Raw genomic sequence first — 24,501 nt, forward strand, 5'->3', positions numbered from 1 at the left:
AAACTCTCTTCCTCTGTTTCTAGTTCACGCCCGCACCTCTCTTCCGTGGGCGCCCCCTCTCCTGTAGGATCGCCATAACATGCCTGCTTGAGCATCACTCAATATAAACCAAGCAGAGATTATGCGTCTGCACAAACATTGACTTAAACATATTTCCAGTATTAACCCCATCAAGAATTTAGAATACATATGAACTAAGTGAACAATAAAAATTAAATAAAGACATATAGGGGGGTACTCTCTCTCTCTAAACATTAACAGTAGCATTACAGGGAATGTTATTATGAGCCCCACACTCCACATTATTGTTTACAGATGTATAAGCTGTGCATCTACAGTACCTGTGTCTTTGTGTTTCCTGCACATACAGAAGATCATGATAACAGCCACGATCATCAGAGATCCAGCAGCAGAAGAAGAGATCAGCACTATCAGAGACACTGGAGGAGGAGAAGGAGACTGTGAAGGAGGATGTGTGTCTGGAACTGTAACGGCGAAAAAGAGACATAGTGCCAGTTTGATCGACAAAAAAAAAAAGACAACTTTGTAAAGACTTTAAATGCTAATTATGACTATTGATGTACTTGAACATATCTGTCAGAGTTCAGTGATGTTGTTCAGTCTGGTGTCTGATGAGATTGGTCAGACAATTTTTATTTTCTATCAAACTTTGGCCCAAAGCTGTTTTACATGTACCCTGCTATAACAAGAATATGAAGAAGACAGTAAAAGCACAGTGTAATTCTCTACTCACCATTAACAGTAACATTGAATCTCTTGATAAACTCCTTATTCCTAATAATGGTACTTAGTTGATAAAGTCCAGAGTCTGTGGTTCTGATGTCACTGATGGTCAGAGATCCAGTCTGATCCAGTTTCAGTCTGTCTCTGAATCTCTCATCATTATCATATCTAGTAATGTTCATGATCACTCTAGCGATGCGAATGTCTCCAAACCTCCACTCGATCTCTTCATCTCTCTGTATGTCTGTAAGATCAGGGTTTAGAGTGACAGAATCTCCCTCCATCACTGACACTGACTTCACTGCATCTCTGTCACCAAACACTCCTGAAACACAATATTATTAACAGCTAATTTAAATCCTCTGAACAGTTTTAACTGTACATTTTTACTAGAAGTATAAGAACATGTTTATAACTCACCAGACAGACAACACATAATAAGTGTGAGCAACATCATCTCCAACAGCCTGAGATAAAATCACTCTATGATCTGAAAAATATCAGTAGATAATCTGAATTTTATAAAGAAACTCTTCAGACAGGAAGAATAAACAGTTCATGAGCGCGTGTACGTGAACGCGCTTCTCACTCTGACTAGTCACATGATACAGTCGATGAAAACTAACATTTATGTAGGCCTAATAAACAATGTAATGTAATAAACCCCTTAGCATAGTTTCCACCAAATACAGTTACTGTTGTCATTATAAATAAGCAATCTTTTAAAAATATGAACATGGGATCTTGCAATGCTGCATGTGTTGAGTTTTTTTTCCCCAGTAGACTTTGTTGCTCAATACAACATCTGAGGTTTTACCAGTTTTATTTTGGGAACATTATCTGTGGTGTGGCATATAAAATATAGTCAGCATGTTTATGAGTCACATGACTAAAGTTCACACATTTGTTGGTGTGATCGTGTGAAGCGCTGTTTCATCTATTTATTCTAGTTTCTGAACTGCGTCATTTCACACTGAATAAACAGCATTTTAAGGGTCAATGCCACAACTAGAAATGTTTGACTATCATTTTCAACAGAAACAACCTCATCATAATTATTTTTTAAAGAGATTTTAAAATTACAGTATAGTGATGGAATCAGATGGCATGGTGCATTGATATATTGTATTTTCTGCAATAGCCCATTGAATGTTAGACATTCTCAGTTTTTCTTTTCTCACTTCTCATTTCCCTCAGAAGCAACATCCTGTAGAGCATTTTGACAGTGTCTATTTCCGTAGAAAACAGCCTGTAAATGTTGGTCTTATTGGAGCTGATATAAACTGATCTCCCAGTTTCCAAAACCACAAACAACACCTGCAGAACTAAACAGACTAAAAAAAAAACACTGGCTGGATTTGTCAGAAGGGTATGGCAAATGTATTTTATAAAAGTGTTTGATGAAATTGATATACTTTGGAGTGTATGTATATGCTTTACATACTGTGCTCTTCTGCTGATCTTAGGGTGGATATAGGTGAATACAGGCCTAAAATACTAATCAAATTATTTTACAATGCTAAGTTTTCTGTACAAAAATCCTCTGAGGCTTGTTAAAAGGCATCATCATCATCATCATCATCATCATCATCATCATCATCATCATCGCCCCCTAGTGTCCTGATGTGAGAATGACTAATAGTGACCTCACAACAGCAGCCACGCCCACTACAGCAGAGACAACCAATCAGAACAGTGAAAAACATCCCAATAACAGAACTGTTCAAAATCTTTCAAACAGCTTTCAATATGCAATCTACAAAATACCAAGATTTTGTATAATTTATGTTAGTTTATTAATTTGTAGTGTGTTTTGTGATTTTTTTTAAATTTTTTTTTTTTTTGATGGCTTGGCTATTCAGAGACAAATTTACTACTCTTCATTTGTATTATACAAATGTGTTAATAAAATGTCCAAACTTATAAAACTGATCCGAGATCAGGTAAAAACATATAGACTGGTTGCATGTGATCGCCCATGCCATAATACCAGACTTTCATTTTACATTTCTAATCACTTTTTAGAAATGATCTCTTATGTTTTATATACATAATTTTAATCTGTATTAAGTCAGTTATGTATATATATATATGTATGTATGTATATATATATATATATATATATATATGCGCATAGATCCTCAGAAGAGTCACTATAATACTGTATCTATGAGGATACATTAATATGTGTGATGATGTTATGTCTCTGTACAGCAAAATCTAAAATGTTCATTATATATTCAGATATGAACTGTTCTGATCTGAGAATATGGCACAAATTGTGAATGGAGACTAACTGATTTTGTAACACCGGTGTTGTGACAGCTATTTGTTATGCAAAGTCTTAATGTCTATGTCCTCATTTTTGTATGTGTTGAAATTCGGTTGCAGTTATAGCCTATAGTGACTAAATCTTATAATCTTCAATTGTACATTGTTGTTCCTGAGCCATTGCTTACAAGATTCACCTACACTTTACTGGCACCTGAATTCATTTCAGAAACACCTCAGTGAGGTTTTTCTTAAAACTGCTCATGTTCTGCTCTGTAACCGTCTATGAGGGAGAACAGCTGATTTGCCTTATTTGTTAATACGTGACTGATTAGATTAGTAATCATAGAAGTAAATGTTATATGTTATGGTTATGTGGCATTTTAATTGTATATAATTTAATGCCAAATGCTACCCTTTCTCTTGGTTTTTTAAATGACTTTTGTTGTGGGCCTATTATAAAACAAGTAGCCTACTTTGTTAAATTATTAAAACTATTTTAATGATTAAATTTAGTTTGGCCAAATAAAATTTTCTGACTGCGCTGTTACTTTACAGAGATTATGTAGGCCTAATTATAAGGCAACTAAATAAAATAACATGGTTGAATTTCACCCTTAAATCAGTGCGTTTTAGGTCTGATTTTTCAACCGGCCCTTTAACGCCGTTTTGAATAAATACAGAAACAGTTTTGAACAATTAGGCCTATATGTGTGTTATTCACAAAGTGTCTATGGCTACTAAATGTATGTCAGTAGGCTAGACTAATTTTATGTTTGTATAAACGAAACTGAAAGTGTTTTAGACAAACGCAGAATATTCAACAAGTAGGCCTAATAAAAAAAAAATAAAAAAAAAATATTAAAATGCGCTTTGTTAGTTTAGGGTCCAGGCTAATACAAATTGAGTGAAGTTAAACTAGGCTACTTAAAGTTATCCATCGGTATAAACCAATTCAAGGTGAAAATCTTTCAAAAAAAATGTTTTATAATATCCTATAATTGTTATGAAGCATCAGAGTCTGGGGGATCCATTCGCAGCGTGATTAATAAGAGTAGTCAAACAGGCAAAGGTCAGAACCAGCAGATACAGCAGTGAAGACAAGGCTTAATCGTAGTACAAAACCAGGCAGAAGATCAGGGCAGGCAGCAAACAATCAAAGTCAGAGATCCAAGCAGAGGTAACGTAGGCAGGCAGCAGACAGGGAGAAATCCAGAAACGGGAAAGGTCAAAAAATACAAACAGTCCGTCACAGGAATAAACGCTCAGTAGAGTTCACAACAGTAAAACAAGACTTCGCAGTGAGGGTGAGAATGTGTGAGACATAAATAGTCCATAGAATGAGGATCAGGTGTGACTGTAATCAGGAACAGTGCAGGTGAATAATGCAGTGCAGGTGTATGAAGTAATCAGTCCAGGTAGATGCAGGATGGGAAATGTAGTCTGTGAGTGAATATGATCTTATGTGGAGTGCCCTCTGGTGGCTCTCAAGGGCACTCCAGCTGGTGACCGTTACAATAATAGGCTACACTGGTGAGGTAATATTCTGTCACATTTTATATCAAACAACAATTGGTTTGCTGACATCATGATTTGCACTTGATAAAGATCTGACTAACACAAATTAAAGCTGACTGAAAATTCAAGACACAAAAGTGACGCTTTATTAAGGCATAAATGAGTTAGAACGACCAGTCAATGTTAACCGTGAACAAATCTAAAGGCTGTAAAAATCATAAATGTAGAGGAACACTGGTTGTTGGCAAAGGTCACTTATTATGCCTTATGGGTGATCCTGTCATGTGACTAATAGTAAAAGTGAGAAAAAGAAACCATTTTGCAAATCGTTTCTGATGCTCCAGACCGACGCAGCTAGCCTAAGTTTTTTTGTAAACGTCCTCAATTACAGTCATTGATAATTACGTTAAAGAACAGTTAATGGTTTTAGTATTACGAGGCCTTTTTTTAAAATTCCTTCCTTTTATTTTGGGCTGTTGTTTTGTGATGAAATCAAAATTGAAAGCACTCGAGCGGGAAACCAGACCTCCTCAAGCACGTGGTGAATAATGATTTAATGTATTTTTGTATTGTGTCAAATCAAATGTAACAAATGTCAGTTATAATTAATTAGAACATTTCCGTGCACGTTGCACAATGACCTAAATTAAAAAATGCCCATTGAATCAGAATAAATCCTCGAATTATGTTGTTCTTTAAAATCTTAAATTAATCTGCAAAACATTCATGTTGGTAGCCTACTGTTGTTTGTACCCTACAAGGGGGGTTATTGCTGCTCTCCCTGCTCTTATTCATGCTAGACTGCATGGATGCGCATGAGTTCTTATCTAGAACAGAACCGTCAATCCAAACTGCATGCTAGTTGTCAATCGCATTTGACGATAGTTTTTTTTTTTTTTTTTTTTTAAAGAACAGGTAATGATTTTTCAATACAAGTAGGCCTAGTAAATGGCATTTTTTTAATTCCTTCATTTTATTTTTGCCTGTTATTTTGTGATGATGCAAAATCGAAAGCATTTCAGACCCTGCACGTACAGTTTACGTAATGATGTAAGTAAACATCAAGTAACGTAACGTAATGATGCTTCAATGTATTTTTGTTTGTCAAATGTAACAAATGTAAGCTATAATTAAATAGAACTTTTCCGTTCATATAGCACAATGATATTAACCATTTTAACCATTGTGGGAGTATTTGAAATGAATAGCCATACAATAAATTATAAGCATGCGATCAAATGATGTGAAATCAAATGAAAAGATGGTTCGTTGGTGATAAGTAAATATGAGTGTAAAATATAAAACTGCAATATATGTTCAGTTTTCCCTTCAGTGTTTTGATCCAGCGCTGAAAAAAGTGTTTCTCCTTGCATAGTTATGTTTTTATTTTGTTATGCTTTGAAATGCACCTACCTGTAAACATTTGGTTACACCCATGTTATTTTTGTGCAGATTGTTTGTTACCACCTCAACACTCATAATTATATTCACCTCACAACATTACGGTCATTTCCAGGTCGTTGCTGAGCAGCAGAATGCCTTCAACACATCAATCCCAGTGCTGATCTGTTTTCAATGGCAGTTTAGCTGCAGTATGTCAGAGGAGCGATCGGATCACTCTCTCTAAGATGAGTCTCTCAGAGAAACAGAGGTAAGACTGAGTCTGTTTTCAGAAAGTCCTTTTAAACACTACTGTGTCAAAATTGTAACTCTGTTAACGTAAGGCAGTGTATTTGTCATAAAGTTTTAGTTCTATTTCTCAAACAGTCATCTTTAATCAACAATCATAAACTTTGAGTACACAATTCATCACAATATGCGTTACTGAAATCATGATAATCCAGCTCCATCCTTAAAGGTATAGTTCACCCAAATGTTTTATTTCTGTCATCATTTATTCACCCAGAAGTTGTTCCAAACCTGTATGAGTTTCGTTCCTGCGTTGAACACAAAAGAAGATATTTTGAAGAATGTTGGTAACCAGAGAGTTGACAGTGGCCATTGACTTCCATAGTACCTTATTTTTTTTCCTATTATGGAAGTCAATGGCTACCATCAACTGTTTGGTTTCCGACACTTTTCAAAATATCTTCTTTTGTGTTCAACAGAAGAAAGAAACTCATACTGGTTTGGAACAAATTAAGGGTAAGTAAATTATGACAAAAATTAAGCGTAGCATCGGTTCCGGCAGGTCAGGGAGGCTGACTCTCAGCTGATCCACGTCTACTTATAGGAATACGACGCCTATCACTGTATACATATTCAATATTATCAGCAGTTATTGCGTTTCTCAGGAGCTAATTACCCTCCTCCATCCCCAGCTCCTCCTCCCTTTGAATCAGAATAAATCCTTGAATTATGTTGTTCTTTAAAATCTTGAATTAATGATATCTGCATTACATTCATGTTGCTTCTGTTTACCCTAAGAGGGGTTATTGCTGCTCTCCCTCCTCTTATTCATGCTAGTCTGCATGGATGCGCTGGGAGTTCTTGCCCAGAACAGAACCATACCATCAATCCTAGCTGTATGCTAAATGTCAATCGTATTTGACGATAATGGTCCTGACAGAAAGTTCATTTTTGGGTGAACTATCCTTTTATGAAGCTCAGTAAGATGGAGGATAAGACTTAGTGTTAGTATATGAGTCTAAGAGAATGCAACAAACACTCAAGGATAAAGTGAAATGAAGAAGTGTCATGTTCAGAGACAAGTTAAGGTGTAGGGTTGAAAATTAACAAAGTGTCCTGCAACTTTAGTTTCTCTGCCAAAAAGGCGTTTTACATTTGTAAGGTCACAAAAATGCCAATAGTGATCAAGGTTTATTGGCTGAGGTGTTAAACATCAGGGATCTGCCAGGTGTCACAACTTTGTACCCGTTTTTAAAAACAAAACAATAACATATTTCTAAATGATGCAGAAAAGGACACATGTTAAATGTCCAGGGAGTTATACAATTACAAAATTCATTGTAACAATAGGGCAAAGATGGGTTTCCAAATAGTCTAGATCCAGACATTATAAAAATGTCATGTTTTTTTATGTAATGCATAGGTAAGACGCTTCAGGGGAATCAACTCAACTTTTTTTTTGGCAGCAAAGGATAGAATATTGTACAATTTCTTATTAGCAGATGAAACAATGCGTCCATTAGGTATAGCAAACACCAGTGACACTGGGTCAAAATCCAACTGAATATTAAAGATCTTTTCCATTTCCCCTAGAACTAAACACCAATACCGTTGCAGTCTGTTACATGACCACAGACAATGTGTTAAAGTACCTATTTCAGTTTTACATTTTAAACACATAGAGAGGGGTTAAAAAAATGCCTGCGCTTATGGGAAATATGGAGTCTATTTATGATTTTAAATTGTATTTCTCTTGTACATGTACAAACAGATATTTTCTTAGACCAAATGTCATCCCATGTGTCATCATCAATGTCAGTAGCTAACTCTTCTTCCCATTTAGTTTTAATACTCTGGGTATCAGCAGAAGTGATTGAACACAAAGAACCATAAAACCTACCCAGAGACATTTTTCCTGATGATAAAAATAATAACCTCTCAACTCAAGATATTTCACAATTCCTAACTAGTGTTGTGTTATTCGTAATGTCTTAACTGGAGGAAACGAAAAAAATCCTGTTTGAACAACTGATGCTTCTGAATTTAACTGCATAAATTACATTAATTTATTGTCTGAAAACATATTCCCAATCCTAAGTCCTAAGTTACCCCAACGTTTAAAACCATCATCCAAATTTCCTGGAGTGAAATCAGGGTTATTTAATATTGGGGTAAAGAAAGAAGTCAATTTAGATCTACCTTCAAGCTTACAGACCAATCTCCATGCTTAGAGTGTTAACTATAATTGGATTATCATAAATTCCTTTTATTTTTTGAAAACTCTTAACAAAAAGAAGATCTCTTAAAGGAATTGTGATAAGGAAGATTCAATATTTAACCAAGTAGAGGAAGAATCATTACTAACTGTAATAGCAATTTTCAAAGGTTAATCAAACAGCATCAAAAGACATAAGAAAACTTTGAGGCAAATTGTAATAAAGAGAAAAAGTTTATTCTCTGAGAGAATTCTGTTCACAGTTACCGCAGCTACCCGGTATCAGGAAGAAAGAACCTAACAGACTCAACAAAAACAGACATTTTATAGTGTCTTCTCTGACACTATACTCCTCCTCCCCAGTTTCTGTAACTTTCCTTACTGATATCCCCATATCTTAACCGGTTTGGACTTGCTTCTACCCCCCTGGGCAGGTCAAATTGTTCTTTGTCCCAGAGAAGCCAAAAGGCTTCCATTTATAACTTAAATAATCTTCTGTTCCCCTCCTGAGAGGGCATGGGGCTTCACTTTAATACGACGACCCCTGTATTCTCCTGACTGAACCATTTCTCGAAGCCCAGGTCTTACAGTCTCCCTGGCCCATCCGTTTTATTGCATCTGTTCCTTCCTGTCCTCCGTCAGCTGCTAAGATACTCACAGAAATGCTAAGATACTCACAGAAATACATGATTCAATGAGATTAACAATGGTTTAAAACAAATGCATATAAGAAATACTGAATTTTTGAACACTAACCCACTTTGCAATGTATCTCAGATGAGAACTTAATTGATAGATCTTAATATTTGGAAACTCCAACCCTCCCATAGAACTTGGGAGATAAAGTACTGACATTTTTAATCTAGGCTTGCGTTTACTCCATATGAAGGAAGTCAGTCAGCTAATCATGCCCTTTAATGCCCTATTTGAGAACAGTATAGGAACCATTCGAATAGGATATAATAATTTGGGTAATACAATCATTTTCACAAGTGATATCCGACCTTGCAAAGATACTGGCAAGGAATTCCAGCGTTCTAAATCTTGCTGTATTTTCTCAAATAAAGGAACAAATTATGGCGCTTTTCCACTACACAGTACCAGCTCGCCTCGCCTCGGCTTTGTTTGGTTTTCCACTGTGGAAAAGTTGTACCTGTACCTGCTTTCAGGTACTTTTTTCCGTACCACCTCCAGCGAGGTTCTAAGCGAGCTGAGGCGAGCTGAGGCGATACTAAAATGTGACGTGAAAACACGGCAGACTGCTGATTGGTCAGAGAGAATCGTCACTATTCACTGCATCATCATTGCACGCGCCAGACGGAGTATCCTGAATAAAAAACAGCAAAAACAAAAACATCCAAAAACAGCATACACATGATTTCCTCCATTGTCCTGTGTGTGTGGATAGTGGGTGTGTCTCGCGTAGAAGATTAAGTCACGGCAGTTTCCTGCGGCGTCGCTATGACGACCAGGTACTAATTGTGGAGGTAGGCCTACTATCTGCAATGGAAAACGGAGCGAAAAGCGAGCCGAGTCGAGTCGAGTCGAGCTGGTACTGGTAATGGAAAAGCGCCATTAGATTCTTACAATTGCTTCAAAGATGTAGATTGAAATACCTAAATAGATGAAACTTAGAGGTGACCACTTAAGGCGAGACACTACAGGTGAATAGGGTAACATTTTTAACTAGCAGATATCACCATGAAACTTTCCCAGTTGATTACCTACATTAAGATGAGAAGAAAATGTATTAGAAGTTTTCTATAATTTAATGTTTAAATATGCAAATTAGGCAATATCTAATTAAATATGCGCTATTTTGCATATATTTAAAAAAACGAAATCTGAGTATTGGATAAAGCCAGGTTAAAAATTATTTTTTCATTGTGTTCACATATTAGATGGGAAAAGAATTACAGAGGGATTTATGGATATCTACTTTAGTTATCCTGTAAATCAGAATATACTGTCAATAGCCTTAAAAAAATGATTTTCGCCATGTTTTTTGGAATAAAATGTTATATAAATCAGGCTAGGAATAATATATTTACAAATCCCTCTGTAAATGTCTTCATAATATAGCTAGGTACAAGACTGGAAAGTTTAGTGTATATAGGTGCTACTGAAGTGGAGATTTCGGACTTGGAGTATGAGAGAAAGGTCATTTTGAGAAAACGGGCTTTAAAGATTTATCATCAGCCAATGAGATTGCGCATTCAGCCCTTTTACTTTCACGATTGGTTGCTGATAAAAAGGAAATGACCATATTTGGATCCGACAGCATTGTACAGGAGAGAGAGAGCTATCCAGACGTGCGTGTGATGACAGAGAGCAGACAGAGATCGCGAAGCAGCGGGAGGATTAAGAACGCCAACTTTTGTTGAATTTATGAGAAATCTACTGACGCGAACAGACAAAGTGAAAGAAGACGTGTTATTGAAGACAAATATCCAAAAATCTCAAAATTGACCAGTAAAAAAAAAAACGATGTTTTTGCCTGCCGTGTCTCGCCTTAAAGGAAAACAGGGCACAATATTAGGTCAGATTTAGCTAAATTAATTTTATAACCAGAGAAAGTACTGAACCAGTTAATCAACTCAATCAGAGCATTAACTGACCTCTCAGGTTCAGATAAAAAAAAAAAAAAAGCAGCAATACATCAGCATAAAGCGCAATCTTATGATGTAGCCTATGTCCCACCTGTAAACCTGAAATAGATGTTGCTGATCTGATCGCTTCAGCCAGAGGCTCTATAGCCATCGCAAATAAAAGCGGTGACGGGGCAACCCTGCCTGGTGCCTCTATGCATAGGAGATAATCAGATCAAAAGCCATTTGTCAATACAGCAGAGCTTGGGTCTGCATACAGCACTCTGAACCATTGCACAACATTTTTCACCTAAAACAAATTTTTCCAAAACAAAAAAAAGATAGAACCATTCAACATGGTCAAACGCCTTCTCCCTATCCAAAGACAGAACTAACCCATCTATGGATTTCCCTTTAAAGGCGTAAATAACATTTAAAAAGCATCTAATATTATCAGAATAATTCCTACTTTGTATAAATCCCAATTATCGTAGACAGAATTGTTCAAGGCGCATTGCTAAAACTTTAGAAAGCAATTTCCGGTCTACATTCAGTAATCAGGGCTTTTAGTGGATTATTGTAATGGACTCCTCACTGGCCTTCCCAAAAAGACCATAAGACAGTTGCAGCTCATACAGAACGCTGCCGCCAGGCGTAGTTTATGGTGCAGCGGCAAAAACAATATTGGGAAAAATGAATAGATTACAGTATAGAGCATTACGTGTATGCATCGGAGCTGTTAAGACAACCCCCATTAATGCTATACTCATAGAAGGAGGAGAGATACCTTTGGAGTTAAGAAGAGAGAAACTGGCGATGGCATATTGGATTAGATTGAAAGGAAGTGGGAAAGAAAACCCAGCAAAAGAAATAATTCAGGAATGTTGGGAGTATTCTAAGTTTCAGGGGCTTGGTTTTGGATGGACAAGAGAAATGAGAGTGAGGGAATATGAAATGGAAGCCTTAAATTTCACCACGGCCAATCCAATTAGTAGAATTCCACCATGGCTCTTTCCAGAAGTAAAGGTTGATATTAATATATTGGAAAAGAAAAGAGAATGGAGAATGGAGGAAATAGGAGTTAAAACAAACATTTACATAAGAAACAGTTACTATAACTATTTAAAGATTTATACAGATGGATCCAAGAATAAACAGGAATGTGTGGGAGTTGGAATATATATACCAGAATTTAAAATCCATTTCTCCAAAAGACTATCTGACCGGTTATCAGTGTACACAGCAGAAATAGTAGCAGTCATTATTGCACTACAGTGGGTTGAAGAGGTCAGGCCTCATAGGGTGGTACTGTGCACAGACTCTTTGGCCGTAATTAAAAGTATTCAGGCAGTAACATCAATAAGAGAGGATCTATTAATAGAACTTTTTAACAGTTTATTTAGATTACATCGGGGTGGCATAGATATTCAGTTTTGTTGGGTGCCTGCACATGAGGGGGTTAAAGGGAACGAGATGGCAGATAAACTGGCCAAAGAGGCACTACTAAAAGTAATCATAATTACAATTCCACTAGGAAAAGGCGAAGGTAAAGCTGTGGTTAAAAGGAAATGTCTTGAAATATGGCAGAAACGATGGGAGGAAGACAGGAAAGGTAGGAGATACTATAAAATACAAAAAAGTGTCAGTATAAAGAATTACATGGAAAAGAACAGGCGTGAGGAAATTGTAATGACAAGACTGAGAGTGGGTCACACAGGGCTGAATGCCACTTTATTTTTAATGGGGAAAAGGAATAGTGAGAACTGTGAAAACTGTGGGGTTAAAGAAAATGTTGAACATGTAATATTGTACTGTACATTGAATGAAGTGGAAAGACAGGTGCTTAAAGATAAGGTTCAGGAGGCAGGGAGGGAGTGGAATCTGGTAGGGATACTGGGATCAGAAGGAGAAGGAGAAGGAATAAGAATCACTAGGAAGGCTCTATATACTTTTTTAAAAAACTCAGGATTATGGAGTAGAATTTAAAATGACATGATAATACACACTCCAGTACAGTAGGTGGCGGCATGCACCTAAACGTTGTTTGCAGTCCGCCATTAAATAAGAGAAGAAGAAGAAGAAGAGAACACATGGCGGGATCACATGACATAGATGAAACAGGAACAAGGAACAAAACCCAAACCGTGACATCATATCACACAAGTCCTCAGGTCCTTACACAGTATTGATTTTGAAGTATTATTACTGGTATATTAATCACTCAATTGCCTAGCACTTCAATACATTGCAGATATGCTCACTTAAAAATAATAGATCACTCAGATCATTAGGATCATATCAGCTAGAAATACCAAGGGTTCACTCAAAGCAAGGAGAGTCCGCTTTTAGCTACTATGCCAGCCGCAGCTGGAACCAGCTTCCAGAAGAGATCAGATGTGCTCCTACTGTAGTCACATTCAAATCCAGACTCAAAACACTTCTGTTTAGGTGTGCATTTATTGAATGAGCACTGTGTTCGTCCGACTGTTTGTACTGTACTGTATTTTATTTTATTTTTCTAAACCGTTTTAATTATTCTTATTTCTTTAGATTATTTTAATTTCTTCTATGTAAAGCACTTTAAAATACAATTGTGTATGAAATGTGCTATATAAATAAACTTGCCTTGCCTTGGTGCTGAATGCATTTTTCATGACTCAATTAATCAATTTCTCCTTTGGATTTGAGTAAAGAATAATAATGAATGGTTTTAATATAGCATTCATATATATATATATATATATTACTGAGGAACCTTCTGTAGTAAGTTTTTTTTTTTTTTTGTCTTGTCATTAGTGAAAGATCAGGCTCACCTGTATCCAGCTCTGTGTCTGTGAAGGATGACCATTCAAAAAATGATGGACCAAACTTCAGTGAGAAAAGGACATCATCTACCAAAAGGTATTTAATGGGTTTCTTATTGTTACTACACATAGACTGAAAGAAAGTATTTCAATAAATACTTTTTCATAAAACTTTTCTGACTGTTTTTTCTTAAAGCATTAATTAATAGTGATGGCAAAATCGAGGCCTCGTGAACCAATGAAACAGTTGAACCAAATGTGCCATATTGTTTCGAGGCTTCGAATCAATCCGACACCCGTCTCAACGGTGACACCTAGTGGTCACTTGCAGGTGTTGATCTGAAACAACCTTGACGAGCCATTAAAAAAATGTGTTGTTTTTTTATTATTATAATGTTCTAATATGTGAAGCTTGTAACCTATAGGCTCCTCACTGTGCATAATGTTATTTTGGTCATGAAAAATGAATATTAATAAAAGAAATCAAGCCACAATGTCTCACTTTTTTAGAGATTTTTATTCAAAAATATTAATTTATCTGCTGTGGAAGGACTTAGCCTACTTCTTTTTTTACAGATAATTTCTCCTTCAGAGTTCTGGGCAAATACGCATCGTTGATGTATTTTTTCACTTCCACTGTGGCATCAGCTGTAGCATTGTGTATCATCTGGGTTTGATGGATGCGAGTATCAAAAAGTTCCCATAAACTGTCCTGTGTTTCTACTGGTGTTGATGGTGATGGTGATGATGATGGTGATGATGATGATGATGATGGGTGTGATGTTGACATTTCTGGGTCTGAATAAAAATGAAAACAGCAATTAGTAACAAATCCTAAACTGACGGCATATATGAAGGATATATTATATTACATGATTCAGATTACATAACATAACACAGACTGAAACTGTCACCACCATGTTTATAAGAGCCTCATCCAATTCCCTCTGTCTGACTTTTAAAAGAGAAGATAAAACATACTTTCAGACAAATACATTGGAAAAATACAGCTTCAATTAGTGCACATCTATTAAAAGTATAGCCTACTGGTTCATTATTTGGAAACCTTCCAGTGTTTATAATCAGTGCTTTATATAACTTATAAACTTTATAAACAGTGTCCCAAAAGGTTGTAATTATATTTCAATTATAATTATATTTCAAACAATGCATATACCTTGCTTAGATGGCCCAGCAGAGTCAGTAGCAGGCCTAGGTACAGGGGGAATGCCATCCTCTGCACCCTGCAAAATGGCAGGATGAGTGCTCCTCAAATGGCGCATCATGGATGATGTATTGTTGCAGTAGGCTAGCTGCCGATCACAATACACACATCTCACTTTATTTGGGGTTTCTAAATGGAAATGCTCCCACACCACTGATGTACGGCATCTCTTCTGGGGAGCCTCCATTTTATCTATCTATCCAAATCTATCTATCTATATATGAATCGATCTATGTATCTAGATATGTATCTATAATCTATGTATCTATATATGTATCGATCTATAATATATGTATTTATATATGTATCTATAATCTATCTATATATGTATCGATCTATAATATATGTATTTATATATGTATCTGAAATCTATCTATATATGTATCTATCTATTAATCTAGCTGTCTATATATATTTATATCTATGTATCTATTAATGTGTCACTATATGTATACTCTGTCTGTCTCTAGCCTATCAGTCAATGTGTTGTGTAAATTTAAATGTAAGTCTAAATTGCCTATAACTAATCAAATCGCACTATGTCACTATATCACCAAAAATCCGCTATCTCAAAGTCAAACAAAAACCCACGAGGTCAAAATGCGTTTATTTCACTTTTATACAGATGTGCGATTGTGTGGTCTGTTCCCGACCGTTCCAATCAAACGCTGATCCGGCGGACCACACCTGATGAAACACTTAGTGAAACACTTCGAGGCTTCGTTTGGTCATAGTCACGTGACATGGGTGTTTCGAATCACGCTTCGGATCAGTGTTTCGACACATCTGCGCTTCAGGATCTCGCAAAGCTTCGGAACGACTGTTTCGCTTCAGCCATCCTTATTAATTAATTTCTAGTGTCACAGTTAAGGAAATAATTATTGGCTACACTATTAATGGCTATTAATACACAGGGACAAACAAGCTTAACAAGATAATGAGTTAACAAGACACACCTGGGTAAGATTAACCAACAGGGACAACTACAAACATGGCCACAGGAACGGCATATCACAAAAGTTCAGACAAGACATGGGGAATAACAGAGTCCCCTCCCTTAAGAGTAGTTTCCAGATGCTTTGTGCTAAGCAAAACCTCATAATAAAATCCAGGTGGTTGGTGGAGCGGAAGCAGTTCAGGGGGAGGGATGGTGGAACAGGTCCGTGGAGTGGAAGAGGGTCAGAAGACTGAGCAGGGAGCACTGTCAGAGCAGGCAGAACAGGTGGCCAGGGCTGAGCTGATGTCTTGAAGAGCTGATGACTTGGGGACCTGATGACTGATGACTTGACTGATGATGGTGGAGCTAGCGGTGCTGGTGACCTCTATGGTGGAGCAGGAGACCACCACCTTGGCCATGAGTTCATTTTGGCAGACAGTTCAATGAAGGCTTCCTTGGCTGTGAGAGAACAGAGGCAAACGGGGTTCAGAGATGGTGTCCTTGGCTGTGTAAGAGCAGGCAGAGAGTTCAAAGAAAGCCTCCTTGGCTGTAGTTTTTTCCATCTACCCATCTAATTACCATATGCAACATTGCACCTTTTTCAAATGAGGATGAATTATCTCCTGTAGTAAAGTGTTTTTTCTTCTTCTCTTGTTTCTTTGTCATTAGTGTAAGATCAGGCTCACATGTGTCCTCTGTGTCTGTGAAGAGTGACACGTTACACTAACATGCAGTGATGTTAACTTGGTGTATGTACTAGAACTTGACTGAATACAAGAATAAATCAAAGTATTTTGAAAGAAATTGTAAACGGCTTTACTTGTTTATGAATATGGCCATTAAATTACACAGGTAGCCACTAGGGCACTACATTCCACAGTGGAAATACAGCACAGGCAATCATGTATAAATACATTACACACAGGGGCAATATTACATCTACATACCATTTGCAACGTCAAACCTCTTTAAATGACACTGTAGTATCTCCTGTAGTAACTTTTTTTTTCCCTTTCTGCTCTTTGTGTCATTAGTGAAAGATCGTTCTCACGTGTGTCCAGCTCTGTGTCTATGAAGAGTGACCATTCAAAAGATGATGGACCGTACTTCTGTGAGAAAACACCATCATGTACCAAAAGGTATTTCTTGTGTTCTCTATAAAACTGCTTTTCCAATCAACCACCTTTCTGTACTGATGAAGTAGGCAGTAGTAAGATGCTGGTTTGGCCAAAAGAAATTGACAACTGTGAACCTGTACATTTTTATGTGATTTTTTTCTTTTTGTGTGTGGTTTAGTTGCAAAGGGCGAAAGACCACAGTAAATATTGGTAAAATCAAATAAATAAAACACAATAAATACTTTTTCATAAAACTTTTCAAAAAAAAATAATTTTCTTAAAGGGGTCATATAATGCCATTTTTGTACAAGCTAATATGATTCTTTAGGGTATAAATAAAAAGTTTGTAATATACTTTAATAAAAAATTCTCATTAGTATTGTAAGAAAACACAAATTTTACCTGGTCAAAAACAGATCTGTTTTCAGCACGCCGTTTCAGTGCATGTGTCTTTAAATGATAATGAGCTTTGCTCACCCCGCCCCTCTGTTCTGTGCGTACACCGTTTGTAACCATAGACTGTAAAAAAAATAGTTTATAACACAATAACCATAACGCGTTGTTCATTATAAACGTGGGATTATGAATTATATTGAGAACGTCGTACATAGAAAACATGCCGTAATGTACCCTGAGTGTAAACAGCCGCATTCACCGTGAAGCGTGCAAGCTATTTGCAAAGATTAATATAAAGATTAATATAAAGGTTAATAAAACGTTACACTCACTTCTTCTTCTGGAGGTGCAGCAGGAACACGAATACTTGGTACTGATCCTTTTTTCAGGAGCAGAAAGCTGTCTGGTGTGAAATGAACAAACATGAAAGCATGGACGTTGATCTTGGGGAATCCCCGTGTCAATGCTTTGGGAATATTCCCTTCGAAACTCAGCCACTGCGTCTTCAGCGGTTCGGATTTAGGAACATCAAAATGACTGCTGTGTTCCTTATTGCACCCAAGAACAGAACACCAAAATCGCTTAGACGCCATTCTTCTCCAGTATATCAACCATGCACTATGATGACAGACAGCTCGCTCACGAGCGAGGGCGGGTCTGTGTTGAAACGCTGCTGTCAATCAACAATCGTGGGAGGGGCGTCCGACCTTGTGACGTCACTAGGTCGAACGGCTTGATTTCAGAGAGTGTAAAATATATAAGGACATTTAAAAAAAAAAACACTGGATGGATTTTTATCATTTTATGATGGTTGTGTACAGGCACTGCCAACACACATTTCAGTACAATCAACTTGTAAAAGTGCATGTACCATTATATGACCCCTTTAAAGCATTAATTAATTTCTAGTGTCACGGTTAAGAAAATAATTAATACACACATGGCCACAGGAACAGGGAATAACACAAAAGTTCAGAGAAGACATGGGGAATAACAGAGTCCTCTCCCTTAAGGCCCTTTCACACTGGACGCGATTTTGACGCACGAATAATTCGCGCGATGGTTTTATTTTTCGATCAGCTGTTTGTGTAATGAGTGCTTCCACACCGAACGCGAATGTGCTGCGGCGAAAAAACTGGCTGATGTGAATGGTTTTGACGCGAACTATTCGCTTTTTCGTTTCGCTTTTTCGTTTCGCTTTTTCGTTACGCGTCCGGTGTGAAAGGGCCTTTAAGAGTAGTTTCCAGATGCTTTGTGCTAAGCAAAACCTCATAACAAAATCCAGGTGGTTGGTGGAGCGGAAGCAGTTCAGGGGGAGGGATGGTGGAACAGGTCCGTGGAGTGGAAGAGGGTCAGAAGACTGAGCAGGGAGCACTGTCAGAGCAGGCAGAACAGGTGGCCAGGGCTGAGCTGATGTCTTGAAGAGCTGATGACTTGGGGACCTGATGACTGATGACTTGACTGATGATGGTGGAGCTAGCGGTGCTGGTGACCTCTATGGTGGAGCAGGAGACCACCACCTTGGCCATGAGTTCATTTTGGCAGACAGTTCAATGAAGGCTTCCTTGGCTGTGAGAGAACAGAGGCAAACGGGGTTCAGAGATGGTGTCCTTGGCTGTGTAAGAGCAGGCAGAGAGTTCAAAGAAAGCCTCCTTGGCTGTAGTTTTTTCCATCTACCCATCTAATTACCATATGCAACATTGCACCTTTTTCAAATGAGGATGAATTATCTCCTGTAGTAAAGTGTTTTTTCTTCTTCTCTTGTTTCTTTGTCATTAGTGTAAGATCAGGCTCACATGTGTCCTCTGTGTCTGTGAAGAGTGACACGTTACACTAACATGCAGTGATGTTAACTTGGTGTATGTACTAGAACTTGACTGAATACAAGAATAAATCAAAGTATTTTGAAAGAAATTGTAAACGGCTTTACTTGTTTATGAATATGGCCATTAAATTACACAGGTAGCCACTAGGGCACTACATTCCACAGTGGAAATACAGCACAGGCAATCATGTATAAATACATTACACACAGGGGCAATATTACATCTATGTACCATTTGCAACGTCAAACCTCTTTAAATGACACTGTAGTATCTCCTGTAGTAACTATTTTTTTTCCTTTCTGCTCTTTGTGTCATTAGTGAAAGATCGTTCTCACGTTTGTCCAGCTCTGTGTCAATGAAGAGTGACCATTCAAAAGATGATGGACCGTACTTCTGTGAGAAAACGCCATCATGTACCAAAAGGTATTTCTTGTGTTCTCTATAAAACTGCTTTTCCAATCAACCACCTTTCTGTACTGATGAAGTAGGGAGTAGTAAGATGCTGGTTTGGCCAAATGAAATTGACAACTGTGAACCTGTACATTTTTATGTGATTTTCTTCTTTTTGTGTGTGGTTTAGTTACAAAGGGCGAAAGACCACAGTAAATATTGGTGCAGAATTTACACGGTGGGAAGCTCTAAAAGCACAGAAGAAATTGAAGAGTGATGTGGAATTGGCATCTTTTCTTCTCAACAGGTGAGAACACAATATACCACAGTTTACATTTTACAATTTATTACCATAAATTAAACTTGATCTTAAATGGATCTACTTTGTCAAAATATGTGACTTAATAAGCCATGATATATAACGTTTTTTTTTTTTACATGTTATGTACCTGTGCCTTTTAAAGCAAACTGACCGTTTGCAGTGATCCATATATAAATATAAATCACATTGAACATTTTTGAAAGTTAAATTCATCATAAATTTCAGTCATCAGGTTCAAGTGGAATACATATGCAACTAAGTCTATTATTACAACCAACAGGATAGTGCCCCTACATAACTCTGCTTTTTATTGTAACTGAGCCATTAGTAAGGATTGAAATGCAAAAAAAAAACACCTTTCTTTTCTACCAGGGTTCAATCTGAGAAATCAGACTCAGATTTCAAGAATTATCGCTGCCGCCGGGATTTCAAAGGCAATCTCCTCTGGATCTTCAAGGTAAGTAAAACAAACATAAATTTATGCTTATGATTTATTTTATAACAAACAAATAGGTTATTGAACAAATGTAAAATTGTATTTAATAAAAAAAATTATATTATGCTTACTTCCCTCATTTTTCAAATCTCAACTCAAAAATAAATGTATATATGACTGAGAGTTTGTAAATTTTTATGACCATTAGCAGGAAAAATGAATGGCAGTCAATACACAAACACATGATCTGACATACCAAGAAATCATGTTGATTATTGGATTTGATCCATACCTGGTAATAATATATTATAATATTGTAATATTATTTTGGCAAAACAGATTTGGCAAACGCTCCAGTGCATATTTGCGTTTCCGCTCTAGTCTGGGGAAAGTCAGATCTATCTATTTACAATAGCTGTGTCCAAAACAGTTCACTCATTCACTAATCCCTGTATAGTGTATGGTATTTGAGTGCACAATATCTGCAAAGAGTGAACGAAATGAAGTGAGTAAATTCAGACGCTGACACTGTGCGTCGGAGAGCTGGAGCTCACGTACTGTAGTCTCGCGTAGCAAAACCTTCAGACTGATGGCAGAAGACTGATCACAGCTTTTCTTGGCCAAGGACCGCCCAAGAGGATGTTTGACTGACATGCAACACAACCAATCACAGTCCATTTTGTTCCGCATCATGTTCATGTGGCAATATAATGTCGATGTCCTTACAACAACAGACCGGCGTGCATCTAATAAATTATTTATTCAAGAATGTTGTTCAAGTTTAATACAACAGTGACGATGAGAACTTCACATAGGCAGGGCCGGCCCGCGGCATAGGCGGTATAGGCAAATGCTAGGGGCGCCACTCATCCATAGGGGCGCCAGAATGAGTGAACGAGTGATTTATTTTTTATTTATTTTTTACATTTTTTTTTTTTATATATATATATAATACTATTTTAAAACCATTAATTCGAAATACTACAAAAAAAAAAAAAAAAAAAAGTCCGGCTCACCAATCGTCCCCCGCCCATCGAGTGCTTGAAGTGCGTCAGAAACAGAGCGCGCGCGCGATCAGTTGTTGGTAATTTGTTGTGTAGCGTGCGCGACTCCGCATCCAATGTAGACAGCACTGCTTTTGTTAACACACAGCTCGTAGAAACGGGCCTGGCAGCTCGCGCCAGTTCTAGACTCGGTGAAAGTTTCCTGATTGTGACGGAAGGCCGAATTTACATGACACATTATAAATGAGCATAGTCTGCGATAGATACAGTGCCAAAAAGAAGAGAAGAGGATAAAAGGGGATAAAGACAGAGGTAAAGTGATGTAGTGAATGAACAATTTATGGCATAGGAGTAAGATACTATAATTTCATGGCAGTTATTTTTACCTTAAACTTAATGTTAGCAGTTGTTCTGAGTTCTCCAGAGGCCCCAGACTGTGTGGTTTTGTAACAATCATGTCAGTTTTAAGACGCATTTTTTATTATCACTTTTTTATTAATGTTTTACTCTACAGTTGTGCAGTTGTGGGGATACAGTACAGGCCAAAAGTTTCGAAACATTACTATTTTTAATTTTTTCGAAAAAAGTTTCTTCTGCTCATCAAGCCTGCATTTATTTGATCAAAAATACAGAAAAAATAATAAATATTGTGATATATTATTACAATTTAAAATAATTGGTTTTCAATTTATTATACTTTAAATTATCATTTATTTCTGTGATGCAAAGCTGAATTTTCAGCATCATTACTCCAGTCTTCAGTGTCACATGTGACATCCAGTCTATCACATGATCCTTTAGAAATCATTCTAATATTCTGATTTATTATGAGTGTTGGAAACAGTTCTGCTGCCTAATATATTTGATGAATAAAAGGTTAAAAAGAACTGCATTTATTTAAAATAAAATAAAAATATTTTCTAATTATATAAATCATCTTTACGATCACTTTTGATCAATTTAACACATCCTTGCTGAATAAAAGTATTGATTTATTTCAACAAAAAAAAAAATTACTGACCAGTAGTGTATATTGTTGTTACAAAAGATTTCTATTTTTAAAACATTTAAAAAAACTATTTTACTATTTATTTATCAAAGTATCCTAAAAAAGTATCACAGGTTATGAAAAAATATTAAGCAGCAGAACTGTTTCCAACTTTGATAATGAATCATCATATTAGAATGATTTCTAAAGGATCATGTGATAGACCGGATGTCACATGTGACACTGAAGACTGGAGTAATGATGCTGAAAATTCAGCTTTGCATCACAGAAATAAATGATAATTTAAAGTATAATAAATTGAAAACCAATTATTTTAAATTGTAATAATATATCACAATATAAAAAAAATTTCTGTATTTTTGATCAAATAAATGCAGGCTTGATGAGCAGAAGAAATTTCTTTCAAAAACATTAAAAATAGTAATGTTTACAAACTTTTGGCCTGTACATTTTATGGCATAGTAATGATATTTATTTACAGGTTTATTCAAAATAGCAAAGTTCACATTAAATCTTTATTGTAAATCGTGCTATAAAAGATAATGGGGACTTGACTTGAATGCTATGTAATGCTCTTGGTATTTGTGTTTAGGCTGTAATGTGTGTGTGTGTGTGTGTGTGTGTGTATATAGGCCTATATATATATATATGCTAAATCATGAACACAATGACGGGGTGAAATGGGCTGTGATGCATGGGGCGCCAGGTAAAATCATGCCTAGGGCAGCAAATTGGTCAGGGCCGGCCCTGCACATAGGCTACTTTTGAAAATCCAGCGTTTAGTTGATCCTGGTAAGCTTATTGTCACAGTTGTAAACACAACAGCTTTCTTCTTCCAGGAGGGGTTTTGGCGTCACGGCATTTGTTTCCAAGTGGACTGATAAAGAATGCGACACACACATCTCTTGGACATCCTGTAGAATTCAACCAATCATATTGTGACTTCCAAACTCCTGAAGTGTTTCCAGAAAAGTGTGCCATATGCATCAGAGTTTCAGCCAACATTCCATGGGCGTGGCGTCTGAGGCTGAGACTAGCTTTGTCACATGTAGTGATAAAACTCCTTTTATCTTACATGTTACTTACTTTATAAAATAATATTAACAACAATAACAATCATAATGACTTTTTTTTTGTAATTATATATACCTCGGTGCCAGCTTTGGAATTTCATCAACAATAATGTGTTTTTGCATCAGTAAGCAATGTAGCCAATCACAGACATTGTTGTTGATCTCATAAACAAAGTGGCCAATCAGAGGTGTTTAAGTTTCCACTCACCTCTCAAAATTACAAAGTTTTATTCAGTGCTGAGTTATGCAGGATCGCGAAACCTCTCATTAACAAAGTGTAGACACAATGTAAGTTAGAGATTAATCGTGCATTGTTGACAGCTTCATTTATTGCAACAGAACTTTGTGAGATCGCGATGAACTGACAAAGCAACAGCTTTTTGGCGACTGTAGCAGTCTTTGCTCATTTTCTATGGAGCTTATAATATGGCAAAATTATTTGAATTTGAATTGTGTAAATTAATTATTGACAAGTGTAATCTAACAAAATTGAATATTATGTGGAATTTTAAATAGTTCTGAATTTGATTTCTTTAAATGAATATTGAAATAGATTTTTAAAAATGTACAAATTGAAATGTTTTTATGGCTGAATTTTATAGACATGTATTTCCAAACAGCTGTTTTTTTTTTGTTCTGAATTCTTAGACTGCAATTATCTAGTTTAAAAAAATACAGATTCAAGTTTTCAAGATGAAGAAGAAATTCGTAACTTCAAATTCAGTTTTCTAAAATTCAAAACGCGGAAATTCAGATCGTACAGAAAGTAGGTCACGTCATCCACAGGGAAGAGTAGAGGATCTCAGAAAAGTCGAACGGAGCATTTTGGCTGCACTGCAGTATAGTTTTTTGGCGCAAATGTGGTGGATGTTCAAGAGACTTTGGCCCTCATTTATCAAAAGTGCGTACACCAAATTTCCAGCGTACACCCAAAACCACGGTGACTTTGAGATTTATCAATATGAACGTTGGCGTACGGCACGCTCAAATCCTACG

The 24,501-nt window shown here is 36.6% G+C and overlaps 2 protein-coding genes across 2 annotated transcripts in view; one reads left to right on the forward strand and one right to left on the reverse strand.

Moving 5' to 3' along the window:
• LOC309475673 (uncharacterized protein) overlaps window positions 1-24,501 on the reverse strand; it is a 204,200-nt gene that overhangs the window by 12,822 nt on the left and 166,877 nt on the right. Inside the window, exons 1-3 of the mRNA XM_082138587.1 lie at window positions 1,165-1,714; window positions 755-1,069; window positions 342-485 (exon numbers count right to left, since the gene is read on the reverse strand). Of these exons, the coding sequence (XP_081994713.1) occupies window positions 342-485; window positions 755-1,069; window positions 1,165-1,201 (496 nt within the window). The 5' untranslated portion in view covers window positions 1,202-1,714. Of the gene's footprint in view, window positions 1-341; window positions 486-754; window positions 1,070-1,164 lie in introns of the transcript that reaches the window.
• LOC309475586 (uncharacterized protein) overlaps window positions 4,813-24,501 on the forward strand; it is a 388,909-nt gene continuing 369,220 nt past the window's right edge. Inside the window, exons 1-8 of the mRNA XM_082138404.1 lie at window positions 4,813-5,074; window positions 6,050-6,184; window positions 13,762-13,866; window positions 16,601-16,624; window positions 16,993-17,070; window positions 19,590-19,694; window positions 19,852-19,968; window positions 20,356-20,440. Of these exons, the coding sequence (XP_081994530.1) occupies window positions 6,162-6,184; window positions 13,762-13,866; window positions 16,601-16,624; window positions 16,993-17,070; window positions 19,590-19,694; window positions 19,852-19,968; window positions 20,356-20,440 (537 nt within the window). The 5' untranslated portion in view covers window positions 4,813-5,074; window positions 6,050-6,161. The remainder of the gene's footprint in view (window positions 5,075-6,049; window positions 6,185-13,761; window positions 13,867-16,600; window positions 16,625-16,992; window positions 17,071-19,589; window positions 19,695-19,851; window positions 19,969-20,355; window positions 20,441-24,501) is intronic.

This window comes from Leuciscus leuciscus (genome assembly GCF_965113295.1).
Source record: "Leuciscus leuciscus genome assembly, chromosome: 15".
NCBI lineage: Eukaryota > Metazoa > Chordata > Actinopteri > Cypriniformes > Leuciscidae > Leuciscus > Leuciscus leuciscus.